This window comes from Myxocyprinus asiaticus, chromosome 15 (genome assembly GCF_019703515.2).
Source record: "Myxocyprinus asiaticus isolate MX2 ecotype Aquarium Trade chromosome 15, UBuf_Myxa_2, whole genome shotgun sequence".
Lineage (NCBI taxonomy): Eukaryota > Metazoa > Chordata > Actinopteri > Cypriniformes > Catostomidae > Myxocyprinus > Myxocyprinus asiaticus.
Window position 1 is genome coordinate 16,420,254 of NC_059358.1, and position 14,781 is coordinate 16,435,034.

The window sequence follows — 14,781 nt, forward strand, 5'->3', positions numbered from 1 at the left end:
CTCCACCTGTGTTTCACGTAGGTCAACTTGATGACATCACTGTTCTACAAGCGTTGTGTGTAGTTGAAAATGGCAAGCGGAAAAACGAGCTGCTGATAGAGAAGCCCCCTGCGTTTCTCCTTTATGGGAACATTTTCTTTTTGCAGTCAATTACAACAGCGATGGTCAAAAGACATTTATAAAAACAGGCACTGTTTGCAGACATCGCGCGACATGAGTGCGCGTGGCTGTAATCTATCGCGAGCATCAACAATGCGATTTGATTAATGGCATTAAGATGCCATTATAGTAATACATTGATACATGATTAATCTTTTACGCCAAAATCACCCAGGGAAAGAGCCGCAGGTGAGCCAAAACAGCACACACTCCCTTCCAGTGCTAATTCGGACAGACATGAAACAATAACTAAAGCGTTTGGGGTATTCATGTGGGATTTTCACATATGATTAAAATACTTGAGCAGCATTATCACAACATCCCTTTCATATGCATTTTAATAGCAAGGTAATTCCTTTTATAGTGATGTACAGCTTCCGAATATTGAATACATGTTGAGATTAATTTTAAGTAGAGTGGGGGAAAAAATCGTTTCAGCTTTGCATCGCAATTCATACTCAAACGATTCTGAATCGCTTTTGCACTAGCACGTGCCAAAGACAGATGTAGAAACCAAGACACGAGTTAAGTGCAAACACTAAAGTCAAGAGCACAAACAGGACTGTTTGCAGACCAGCTGTATCAAACACATGACCATTTGTGCCCGAATGAATCTACGATCCTGAAATTCTCACAAACACACACACATAGCAACGGGAGAGTTTATTCGTGATAACATGCCAACAAACAACAGGAAAGACGAGCTCGCACCCATTATTGCACTGATTTGCACACAACGGGGGAAAACACAGAAGAACATAATTATGAGGCAGCGGTTCGGGAGATGGTCATGTTTTCATTTAATTCTGTTTTTCTTTTTTTTTATGCCTTTCACTACATTTACGCGCTTTCCATTTCATTGGCTTTTGCTTTATTGCCGGGCACTCGCTTGCCAGGACAGTGCACACACCTGATGATAAAGGTTTGAAATCCCTCGTAGCTTTTGTGACAGGGTCTTGCGATCTTCTACTCGAAGAGCAAACAGATGGAACAGTGCATACGAGATGCTTGATACATTCCTGAAACAACAACTGCGCTATTTAAACCGCTTTACTATCACCTGTGCAGGTGAGGAGAGAAGCTGACAGCTGCACTCTCATAGAAGCAGATATAGCTCTCATCCTGGACCAGCAACTTTCAGTTGTGGTTAAAAATTAAAATGAATAGCATGGCATAGATTAATTTTAAATAATAATTAAATACTATTAAATGATTTACAATGCTTAAAAATTAAAAAAAAAATAATATAATCAGCTGAAGTAATAACATTCAGTGCGTTTTGATGGAGAACCAATATTTTTTTTTCTTGTGCTTTTAAGAGATTTGTTTATAAGGTTCTGAAGAAAGAAGCTGAAAAACTGAGACACTCTTTTAAACTACAGAACCATTTATTTAATCTTGTGGATGTTCCATGTTTTGTTCACAGCTCATACTAAATGTAAAAGGCCAGTTTATGTATTGACTCGTTCTGATTTTTTAAAACAGCTGTTAAATAAAAATCTGAAATGGAAAAAAGTCAAATTTTTTTGAAGAAACTGAAAAAAGAAATTGAAGGACAAGATGCATCCTAATTCATCGAGAATCGTTTTATAATCAAATCGTTACCCTTTGAATCGTAATCGAACCGTGAGACCAGTGAAGATTCACACCTCTAATTTTAAGTGCACTTTATGTTGATGCATGTAGCATATTAGTGCAAGTATTAAGTTAAAATGTTTATTTGATAATTAGAGAATTTTTTGTTTTGTTTTTTGTTAAGGACCCTGATGAAAATTAACCATGGTTTTACTATAGTACTATTGTAGTAACCATGACTGCTGTCACCGTGGTTTTCTGAACAGAAATCATGGTTTTGATACAATTAACCATCGTTTTATAACAGTAATACTTTAGTTTCTATATAGTAACCATGATTATACTATATATTGTAACCATGACAGTAGCCATGTTTATATTGTGGTTACTATGATTTTACTACAAATGCCTTGGTTAAACTATGGTTACTGTTGCAAAACAATGATTGTTATTTAAGGGCAAACCTGTTGAAGTGTTTAGCAAATAGATTATTCTTTGGATTTGGCAGTAATATTTTTTTTCTGAACAAAGCAAATACCGAACCGTACTGAAACCGTGACCCTAAAACCGTGAGAAATTCGAACCGTTACACCACCTAATGGCTACCATGGTTAGTAGTAACAATGGTTTCTATATAAAGAACTATGGCATTTTCGTCATGAAAAAACAGCAGTCTAAATACATTTAGAAAGTCTACCATAGTTAATACAGTACAGTTAGTGCTACTACAGTAAATCCACGGTAACATTTTGTAAACGTTGTGATCTGAGAATTGAAAAGCCTTCTAATTTATGTTTTCTTCTGTTTTCTTTATCAGTTCTGTTTAGAATGTGGGGGCTGTTTGTTTTAAACAAGTTTCATCACCGAGACATAAGAGTTTTGCAACAGACAATTCTGTACCTTATTCAAATGGGTTTTGCGATCCCCGCCGTGCATCTCACTGGTTCACAAGTTATCACAGGTATTTAAAATAGTCTGTTCGGGTGAGACCAGTCCGCGAATTACCGCACCTGCTCTGCCCTCATGCTGCTTTATTCATTATTGAGCTGTGCTGATAATTGATCCATGTAGTGCTGTTTCATTCCGCTTTTGAAGTGAGCAAAATGCACTCCAAAACATACAGCTCATTTATATTCACAAGGAAAGCGCTAACTGATTGTTCAGTTGCGATCCCCTGCCATCCTACGTTCCAGAAATGAGCTTGCACGCCACTTGAAATGAAGCGAGTGTGACGCGTGTTTTTATGCAGTGACATCACTGTGAGAAATTGTGCGTATTTGTGTGTGTGGAACAGTGTAGAAAGCGTACAGCTGACTGAGGCTGGCAAGCGTTATGTTGCGTCAAGAATATTAAATTAACCACGTGAAATCCCAACAGCAACGCACATAATTCAGCAGTGGCGCAGCGCAGCTGCAAAATGCATATGGGGGAAACACTAATGTTTGTCCGTTGTCCGGGACAAGCAGATTTTCGAAGGAGCACGCAGGCTAGAACTAGCTGTCGCTTAGAAATCAAAATGCCTTGCTTGACCAATCAGAATTCAATTTGACATTACCTCAGGCTGCGGACAGCATAGTTTTCATGTTCCAATTAGCTAGCGATCTAGTAAAAAGAGAACCACTGAATTGAACAGGTTACAAATCTAAAACCTGGATTAATTTGACGGTGCAGTACGAGGAAGACGGATGTTCTGCACTATATGTTGGATGCATCACAACTTGGCTGACAAGTTACTATCCAATTTCAGTTGTGTAGACTAGCTGACTGACTAGGCTAGACTTTGTTCTCAATTTGGAAAAAAAGTGGCTTACTGACGAGTGACGATTGAGAAAGGCACATAAACATTCACTGTAGATATCGTCATTTATTATATTGAAACCGAGGCAGCTAGCTAGCCCAGTTAGATGATGCCGAACTTGGGACACAGTGGGCCTAAACCGTCTTTCAGCACTGTGAACTTAATGTGATCTAGCTGTAAATGATGACAATGGAGGCTTTTCTTTTTTCTTCCTTTCGTCCTTTTTTTTACCGGACAAGTAACTTTTTTTTATTCGGACAAGTGAATGACCAATTTACTTGTCCAAATGACATTGCTTAATGTTAAGCTCCGCTTTGTTCTATTTGTTATTCAACATACACATAAACTTGCCCATTCTATCAGACAAGACAGGGTAAAAATGGATGGCACAAGCAGCTGGCCTTCATCCTTCTTCGCAGAAGGGCACTGACTCAAACATGACGAAACTCTAAACAGTACTGCATCTATGGAAACAATAATAAAATAACTACATTGCGTCACTGCATCTGATTTGCACCCATGATATCTTATCTAGGATGTCTGTACTGAAGTTGGCTTGAATTCAAACCTTGAAAGAAGGCCTCCTTTTGTAAATGTTTACAAGTGTGAAATGACCGAGGGCAAGCTGCTCTTGACATTTTCCAGTGTACAAATGGAAAAATAAAATGAATAAAAGCAGCACATGGCTAATCTGCATAAGATAAAAGTGAGGGCTCCCTTGGCAGGAGACGCTGCTGGACGGGACTTCTGATTGGCCATGGGGGATGGGGTGTATACCAGAACACAGATAGACTGAAGGCAGGCAGGACAGCATGCAGAATCCACAATATATCTAACCAAACTCTGTCTTGGTAAAAGAAAAAAAGAAAAAAGTAACAAATAATAATTTTAAAATTTTAGCAGATCTAGGCCAAGGCTAAATTACAATTGATTAAATACCATTATTAATGACTAACAAAGAACATCGAAAGACCTTGAAAAAAAATGCAGTAACACTGTGATGTGACTAATGAGTGGAATATCACTGTCACATCATTACTTCCAATCAGAATGTGATGGAATTCTGGTCCATTTTAGGAAAAAAGTTTGTAAAGCAACTCCAAGTTCCCTTTCATTTGTAATACCAGATGCAGTTTGCAAGGCAACAAAACTGAAAGACCCACACCAAACCAAGTGTGAGATCTATTTAGAGAAACTTGAAGATACAATACAGTTTGCATATACAGTATGCCAGACATAATAAACAATCTTGTTTTGATAGAGCCCATATGAATGATGATTTATGAACGCAGAGGATGATAAGACAGATGAACAACAACATTATACCATAAATTAATCAACTGAGAAGTAACAAGGGTTTTTGCACTCAGTATCTAACAGACCATTCAAGTCTAGCTCTAATTAGGGTCATCAAGATACTAGAGCTGGGCAATATGTAAAAATATTTTATCAATAAATCGACCATCTGTGAATATTTTTGCTTTACTAGATTTTGCTTTAAAAAATGGATTTATTGAACCATGAAAAATGTAAACAAAAAACATTTCTAAATTCAAATTGCACTTTAAACTAAACGAAAAAAGCAATTATAATAATGAAGTGATCAAAAAGTCGTATTTAACCACCTCCCCAAATCCAAACATTTACCGTCTCCAACGGCCCCATTTGCCATCACGCAAGTAAACATCAAAGACAACAGGTGAAAAATTACTAATATCCTACAGATTAAGAACTAAAGACATTTATAAATTTAAAGATAATAATAATAATCATAATAATAAAGCCTAATAAATTCCCTTGTGTTCCCAAAATAATGCGGCCAAATGTGTGTTCTTATCAAATTAGTGTTTGTATTGCGTTTTGGTAATACAGTAATACTGCCAAAATAAAACAGAATTCAATTTTAGGTTCAAGGTGAACGTGTCTTGTATTATTTTATGATTTAATCACTTTCGTCTTTGTTTCTTTAATACAAAGATATATATTACTGAACCTGCAGAGTTGCGTTCACAATGCATGTTAACCGCAAACTAGTCCGTGGAAATAAAGCTAACTAAACTCACAGCACCTCCTGAGATGATCGGAGATCACCTGCAGCATTCTCATAGATGACATTATTCTTGCAAACAGTTTTCAGATGAATGAGAAAAAAAAAAAGAGTGATAACTCTTTCCCGTTTCATGAGACAGGCTGGCGCTGCACGCCTACATGCGTGTGTTTCACAAGACAGACTTGTGCTGCACACCTCTGAACAAACAGCGAATTAGACACAAGCATTGATGGCTTTTCTTTTATCTGTTCTTAAAAATATAATCAAGTGTGTTTCTTCAAGAGCGTATCTTTGTGTCTAACAGCATTTCTTGTCATGTGTCACTCCAAGACATCTTACAGGCTGCCTGCCTGTTGCAGGTAGATGAGAAAAACTTGGACAAGGAGCTTGCTAACCGGATTCAACCTTGTTGCATTTGGCAGGTGGCAGGTGCTAGTTTCACACCCTGGCCACTGATTAATATATTTGGTGACTTCCCAGATCCATGGTTTTGCCATTTCCTGATTTTGTCAATCATCGTGTGTCAATTAAGTGTCGCAATCCACATCGGGATCTTTGTTAAATATCGTCAATATCCGTAACATCGTCTTATCGCCCAGCCCTACAAGATAACAAAATTTCAGTAGTCGTACCTACCGATACCAGTTAAAATTCCAGATTAATAATTCCCTACAACAATTTCGATACCACAAAAAATGATTTGGTAATATGCTTTTGAACACACTCCTTTAGCCTATTTAACAGTTTTTTCTCAAATCAGTTTTTTCCCCTTAATTCTATGTTTTCTTTTGTCTTCCATGTTTAAAATTTAATCAATTACATAATCAAAATAGTGTCTAATAAAGTTAATTATTAGAACTTTAATCAAATGAAAATAGAACAATTACTTCAACATACCACTGAATTTCTTAATCAAATTAAGTGCTTCAGTTAAGATCACAGCATAATCTACAACAAAATCTATTCTTATTTTTGTCAAATAAAACAGAGCATCACATTATAAATAAAAAAAATTATACAAACTTCAATTCAGTACAACAGCACTACTACTTGTAAGACATTGCTTTATTCTTATTACAGTAAATATGATATTGTACTATACTGTATTAATATACTTCTGTCGTGATTCAATTTTCCTGTCAAGCTTTTATTTTGAACCAAAGTTTTTTGACATGAAAGCTTTTCTGTTCTGTGCTTTTGACAGTAGTTTCACATCCAGTTAAGCCATTTGTTTTATGGCCCATTGTGATTATTAAAGTGCGAAATGCTGTGATTTAATTACAGTTGTGCTCAAAAGTTTGCATACCCTTGGAGAATTGGTAATATATGTACCATTTTTAAAGAAAACATGAGTGAGCATGCAAAACACATTTCTTTTATTTCTTATGGGATTCATATTCAACTGTAGGTTATAACAGAATGGCACAATCATAAAACAAAACATGGCAACAAAGAAAAAATGAAATGACCCGTTCAAAAGTCTGCATACCCTTAGTTCTTAATACTGTGTATTGCCCCCCTTTAGCATCAATGACAGCATGCACTCTTTTGTAATAGTTGTCTTTGAGGCCCCAAATTCTTGCAGGTGGCATAGCTGCCCATTCGTCTTGGCCAAATGCCTCCAGGTCATGCAAAGTCTTTGGTCGTCTTGCACGTTTGAGATCTCCCCAGAGTGGCTCGATGATATTAAGGTCAGGAGACTGTGATGGCCACTCCAGAACCTTCACCTTTTTCTGCTGTAACCACTGGAGGGTCAACTTGGCCTTGTGCTTAGGGTCATTGTCGTGCTGGAAAATCCAAGAGCATCCCATGTGCAGCTGTCGTGCAGAAGAATGCAAACTGTCTGCCAGTATTTTCTGATAACATGTTGCATTCATCTTGCCATCAATTTTCACATGATTCCCCGTGCCTTTAGAGCTCACACTCCCCCAAAACATCAGTGAGCCACCACCATGGTTCACAGTGGGGATGGTATTCTTTTCACTATAGGCCTTGTTGACCCCTCTCCAAACATAGCGCTTATGGTTGTGACCATAAAGCTCTATTTTGGTCTCGTCACTCCAAATTACAGTGTGCCAGAAGCTGTGAGGCGTGTTGTCGGGCATATTGTAACCAGGCTTTTTTGTGACATTGGTGCATTAAAAGCTTCCTTCTAGCAACTTGACCATGCAGCTCATTTTTGTTCAAGTATCGTCGTATTGTGCTCCTTGAAACAACCACACCATCTTTTTCCAGAGCAGCCTGTATTTCTCCTGAGGTTACCTGTGGGTTTTTCTTTGTATCCCAAACAATTCTTCTGGCAGTTGTGTCTGAAATCTTTCTTGGTCTACCAGACCTTGGCTTGGTATCAAGAGATCCCCGAATTTTCCACTTCTTAATAAGTGATTGAACAGTACTGACTGGCATTTTCAAGGCTTTGGATATCTTTTTATATCCTTTTCCATCTTTATAAATTTCCATTACCTTGTTACACAGGTCTTTTGACAGTTCTTTTCTGGTTCCCATGGCTCAGTATCTAGCCTGCTCAGTGCATCCACGTGAGAGCTAACAAACTCATTGACTATTTATACACAGACACTAATTGCAATTTAAAAAGCCACAGGTGTGGAAAATAAACCTCTAATTGCCATTTAAACCTGTGTGTGTCACCTTGTGTGTCTGTAACAAGGCCAAACATTCAAGGGTATGTAAACTTTTGATCAGGGCCATTTGGGTGATTTCTGTTATCATTATGATTTAAAAAGGAGCCAAACAACTATGTGATAATAAATGGCTTCATATGATCACTATCCTTAAATAAAAGCATGATCAGTCATATTTTCAAAATCAATGCCAAAATTTCACAATTTCTGCCAGGGTATGCAAACTTTTGAGCACAACTGTATATAGCAATATAGCCTGCAGGCACTGCATGCTTTTTAGTAAATGTGCACTCTCTACTGTCATCCACTACAACATTCACAGTGCACAACGCTCATTAAATGTGCTGTTTTGATCAGTCTGTTTAGAGCAATGAAGCGGCTTCAAACATTCACATATGTGCTGAAGCGCGCAGCACATGCAGGCTGTATTTTTTTAATGAAATTGGCAGTTTAATAAGCAAACGATTTAATACCCATACTTGGACATATCACTATTTTAATTTGATCAATTGTCCATTTCAGTGTAAAAGGAGTAATGGCACATGCTCAAATGAGCCAGTCAGACAGCATGCCAGACCAAATTGAGTCAGTGCTTGGTTCTACCAGTACTGCAGAAACACAGGTATGGTTAGGCCTACTTTTTTTTTTTTTTTTTTTATCCACTTGGTACCAAGGCACCAGCACTTTTGACATCAATAGCTCAAATAATATAAACTTCACAAACAAAGTTCCCAGTAAATGAGTGACATGACACTGAAAGTTCATAATCACCATTAGTTTTCAACTTTTAAAATGCAGCTTTTGAAAAGGGGCAGAGTTTTTACATTTACTTTAGGACTACTGAAAACCATATAATCTATATATCATCATATATTTAAGATATTAAAAAATGAAATTTGCAAACCAATCAGTAACATCTGTAATGTTTTTAATCAGTAAAAACCATCAGTATCGGTTTACAGCCCTCCACACACACTTTATCACTTAGTGCATTAATAAACAACACTTCTCTAAAAAAGGAACTACTTCACAAGACAAACAGATGTGTTTGATACAATGGAATTCAACCTAAATGCTTGAAAACACATCAATTTCATAGAAACGCCATTCGATTTAATGAGTGATGGAGGTGAGCAACATGAACTAATCAGCAAGTGTTCAGTGTTACATCATATGCAATTATAAATGGCCAAGAGCACAGGATGCAGAGCCAATCACAGCTCAGCGAGCATGACAACCCAAGACCAACTGTCTCCTGCCTTTGACAGGAGGATTTTACCTCCACAATTCAAATCCCACTGCAAACCAATCTGCACTTACTCAAATCACTGGGCTTGTGTTTACAAGCTGTGCGCAGCGAGAAAGACATTAAATCCAGTCCACGGTTTAAAAGTAAGCCCTTTCTCAACAGATGTATAATTAACGTTACCTATAACACAGTTCAAATACATTTTTGACAAAACAAGGATAAATAAAAGAGGTTTGTCGATTGTACAAATGTGACGTGAACATGGTTCTTAAGACAACACGGCTTTTCCACATAAAATATCCTATATAATTATGCTAATTTTCAACAAACTGATATCAGAACTGACAGAGAGAGCACTTTACCAACTAAATACTGCATATCGGATACATACAAAGATAAATTATAACAGTAACACAAAAATCTGCCTCGATACGAACAGCTAAATGCGTTAAAGCATCCTCTTTGGAGAAGCAGGCTAGGCTTAATACGCATTTTCGGCGTTTTTAAAACACTTAGGTTTAAACCTCAGCACATAATGGAAGACAGTTTTTCAACACAAAGCCAGTCCTTAACGTCGCTTAACTTTTCTAAAGTTCCATTATTCTATCTAAATAAAAGCTGATTAAATGTGGAGGTTGGAAAACCCACCGAGGCAGCCATTTTATAGCCTCCCTTGCTCAGACAATAGCAGGCACGGTGCGTTTCAACAACTCGTATGACTTGAGCAAAGGGAAAGAGATGAGGCTTTCAAATGCACTAGAATTGTAATTTTACCTGGTTTCTACCCAGGGGCTGCACGGTACTTCCCGGACTCATGGGCTGCGGGTGGTGTGTCCTTTGTTGCCAACCCGGATGGCCCCCACCGTACTGCCCACCGCTGCCCAGATCTGCTGTTCCCTTAGCACCATCCTGGCTGTTGTAGTCGCTCGCTGGATAATTTGGGTAGCCCCTGGCACCGCTCGGGGAGGTCAGGAGCTGGTTGAGAGTTGGGGTAGATGTTGGCTGCGGATTTCCCATGTTATACCTCTGATTATTGTAAGATGTTGCCATAGATCCTCCCGCTGCTGGCGGCTGCTGCTTGGCTGACTGCCCCCCTACCGCCTGAGCTTGAGGAGCGCTACGCGGAGAGTTCATGCCGTATCCCTGGCCCGGATATGGGCTTCGGTTCCCAAACGGACTGTAGTTGTTGAACTGGTGGTTCGGGAAGCCGTGCTCGTGAGAGTTGGGCTGATAGGGGTCCAACATACTGCTCGACAGAGCGCCTGGCCCCGCTGCAGCTGCCATGCCAGGGCTTTGTTGTCCGCCATGTTGATGAAAAGGGGCCCGGCCGTAGTGCGGACTGAAGCCGTGGGAAGGTGGCGAAAACCCGGGCGCGTGGTGGTGTACCATACCGGGGTGATTATTCCCTTCAGGTCCGGCGGTATCATTTTGATTATTGTTCACCCTTGACGGATTCCCGTTCCCGTTCTTCATCTCAGACTCCCCTCCTCCCCCAGCATTTCCAACATCGGCCCGGTCCTGCAGTTTCCCGCGACCCGGAGATCCGCTCTCTAATCCCGGCTCCTTATTTTCCTGCTGCTTCTCCCCCGGTACCGACTCCTCCTTTGGGTCTCGATCCGGTTTTTTCAGCTCGGAAGGCGGGCTGGTGTTGAGAGAGGTAGCGCTGGCGACCTGAGCGGCCATGATACCCCCCTCTCCCTCTCGGCGAGTCGGTCACAATCAAACGCTAAACATTGAATGTAAATACAACAGTTTTACAACAATTTACTCGTGCCCGACTCATCCCCACCCCTTAAGCCGGACCGAAGCCGGACTGCACCGTCGGCTCCGTGTTTTAAATTATCAAGCGCCGTAAATTGAGTTCCCGGGGAATGAATTTTAACCGACACGGAATTTGTGAAGGGGGGGGGGGGGGGGTGTCTGTTGCAGAAGTACACTACAGCCGAGGAACGGATCACACCAGCACGAGGCTCATCTAGATACAGCCATTTTACCGAGGTGCATTGAGAGCAGTAAAACATGGCTCGGATTCTCTCCATAGTGAGGAATGGATTCAGGGACGGGGGGGCTGGTTGGGGGGTGCTTGGGGTGTTAAATTGACGTTGCATAACGGCAAGGTTGAAACTGCTCCTTGAAGAAATTTAGTTTAGAACACTAGTTATAGGGAAATTAATGAAATGGTAAAGCCAGTTGCATGTATTTGATTGCATGTGATTCAACCACACTAATGAGGTTTCTTCCCATAAAACTAGCTGGGCTTGGCTTGTCTTGCAGCTGGCTGTACTGGTTTTAGTACGGCCTATGAAATAACCCTCGGACACCTAATTTACTTTCAACCCTACACAAAAACAGACTAAAAGAAAAACAATGAATAGACATATATTAAACATAAATCTAACAGAATAGCCCACCAGGCTCAAAGTAATTTCACTGTTTGCAGACGTGCAGGGGAAACTGGTGTTTTAGGGGGTTGTGTGTTGATTAAAATGCGTTAGGAAAGTAAGAGAAGGGAGGGTTGGTGGTGGGTTGAGCTAGTCTGCAAGCAGGAAGTGAAAATGAAAAAAGAGAGGGAGGGAGAGCGCAAGGAAGAAGAAAATCAGATAAACCACACAGAGTGGTTTAAAGGCAGAATACATTATCATCACAAAATAAGCCCATCTATTTATACTGTGGTTCAGTTTGGAATCTAAAAAGAGACGGAGAGAGGATCTCTGGGGGGGGGGGGGGATATATATATATATATATATATATATATATATATATATATATTTTTTTTTTTTTGGAGAATAACACACCGTCACTCGTTCTCTGCTCTCCCCACCCCCCTGTCCTGTCTCTCTCAGCCTGCCTCTCTCTCCAGCTGAAGCTTTGCTGGTTGCAAAAGCAACACAACTCTGCTTTGGTATCTCAGTATGGGGGATGGGCAGAACAGCACAGCACACAAGCCTAATGCAATGCAGAGCCTCTAGCATTGCCGGCTAACTCTAGTCACACAAGTCTTGTGAATTAGGGAGATCCCCCCTTGTCACTTTTTTAACTGCATACTTGTGAGACTGAAACTGAGAAATGTGTAGCTTCTTTCTGAAATGTATACATATTCCATTGTAGAAAGAAATAATGGGGACTATATATATAATGTATATACTGTATACACAGTATAGACACGCAGAGAGACATACTGAAAAGAAATAAAAGGCATTTAATGTATAGAGATTTTTAATGAGGAGTTTGTTAAACTATGCAAGCTCTTCATATAGGCCAAAATCATGAAAAAATATAGTATATTTCTTATAAAAATTGTCAATTGAATATATTTGGTAAACTCAGGAATTTTTCCTCATTAAAAATGTTTTACTCCTAAAGAAATGAATAGTAATGTTTAAACATATGTATAAAATTATGAGCACTCACATGAGATGAGGACCCCAGTCATATCAGAAAAAAGTTGTTTTATTCTACACGGAGAGGGTCCCCTCATCGGAGCTGCCATGTTAGGATCACATGGCCAGCCGAATACTATTTAGCAACTGCCCTGTTATTGGACACTTCCACTCATGGATTAAATTAATCATGGCTCACTGTGAATAGTGAATTTCTATAACTGCATTCAATTTTATGTGATTCTATCACTATATGCCTCTCATTTTCATTACACTGGTAAATCGATCTTGAACTGTAATATAAGTAAACATGGATTATCCATGTATTTAACATGATGTTTGATCTTCTACAACCCTAGTATGAACTTGGGTAAAGAAAATAATTACTGAAATCTACAACTAATCCATTAAATTCAAAAACTGGCATGAGTTAAGGGATTATATGTAGATTTGCTGCCTTCTTCCAATAAGTGGCATGAAAGGCTGTCATTTCAAATACATAGATCTTTTTCTAAAATTGAATGAGATGTGGAACACATTGATTGTGCTGAGATTTGTAGGCTAAAGATGAAAGCCAAGAAAACATGGCTTTCATCTAAATACTTGTTTGTCAACAGTTTTTAATGAAGCAGAGTACAAAGTATGGCACAGTTTTCTGTGTAAACAAACCCATGTGGATTCATACCCTTTCATGACCCTCAGTATGCCAATAAGCCTCATGTATACACTGCTGGTAAAGGGAGGAAACTGCTTAGTAGAGCCCTTCATTCAATCAACATTTCATTCAATCCCTTGTTCTCAGACACACCCCCACATGGGAATCCATAAAGTAGCAAGAGCAGACACAGGGAAGTTGGTCCTCAGCCAGCAGGTTGCTGGGCAGCCGCCATACACACAAAATTACTCTCTGAAGTGTGCTAGGGAAGGAAGTACCACTCCAGAGAGTCATAGGAAACCATAACTGGTACATACTCGCGTGTTCAGCTCACACTTTAATGTGCATAGAAATAAAAATTTATGTGAACATGGTGACTTGATTTCCCATTCAAAAACAAAGGCTTTAAAAAATATTTTAAAGGGGTTTAAAAATATTACTATTATCCTTATATTACTGTACTGTTCATACTTTGCTATGTGACTTTAGCAAATTCTTGTATTGCTCTTTTAAAGTTATAGGGGAAAATGTGGAGGATTTTATGTGAAACGTCTACAGGTTAATCAATATTAACTACCCATGTGTATGTGTGTATGTACTAATGTGTGCACTACCCATATGTATGTGTGTATGTATGTATGTGTGTCTGTACGTATGTGTATAATTATTTTTTATTTTTATCTATGTCTTGCTGCTGTTTTTGTATTGTTTTTGAATGGTTGTACACTGGAAGCTCCTGTCACCAAGACAAATTCCTTGTATGTGTAGGCATACTTGGCAATAAAGCTCATTCTGATTCTGATATTCGTTCTGGGGCAAATTCATTAATCTTTTATAGGTTTGCACATTCAGACCAGTAAATTACTAATTGTCTTATGTGTTTTTAAGAATAAAAACCTGGTAACAAGAGAGAAAAAGACTAATCTGTGTCAATTTCATCCCCATTGTGTTCTTATGTATCAACAAAATTCCAAAATCACTGGCCCAAATAGAAAGAAATCTCTCTCTCTCTCTCTCTCTCTCTCTCTCTCTCTCTATATATATATATATGTGTGTGTATGTGTGTGTATAATTGAAGAAAACAAGAAATAATAGAATATATTTATTATCTATTTTAGTGCAATTGCTACTGTTCCCATCACACTGAAAATAACGACATTTCTTTTATCACCCTAAATTATAAAGAGAGCAAATATGGTTTATATGTCAAGCTTGTTCACTCTCAGGCCTTGTAAAGCAGAAACAGATTTCACATTGCTAACTCCATTCCCTG

General features: G+C 38.9%; 1 protein-coding gene across 3 annotated transcripts in view; it reads right to left on the minus strand.

Moving 5' to 3' along the window:
• The window catches only part of LOC127453284 (AT-rich interactive domain-containing protein 1A-like), a 65,276-nt gene extending 50,899 nt beyond the window's left edge, over positions 1-14,377 (minus strand). For 2 of the 3 annotated variants that reach the window (XM_051719538.1, XM_051719536.1), the window contains exon 1: positions 10,248-14,376. In XM_051719538.1, coding sequence (XP_051575498.1) covers positions 10,248-11,156 — 909 coding nt within the window. In that variant the 5' untranslated portion in view covers positions 11,157-14,376. Of the gene's footprint in view, positions 1-10,247 lie in introns of all 3 variants that reach the window. The other variant, XM_051719537.1, reaches the window with a different exon arrangement.
• Positions 14,378-14,781: the final 404 nt, after the last annotated feature.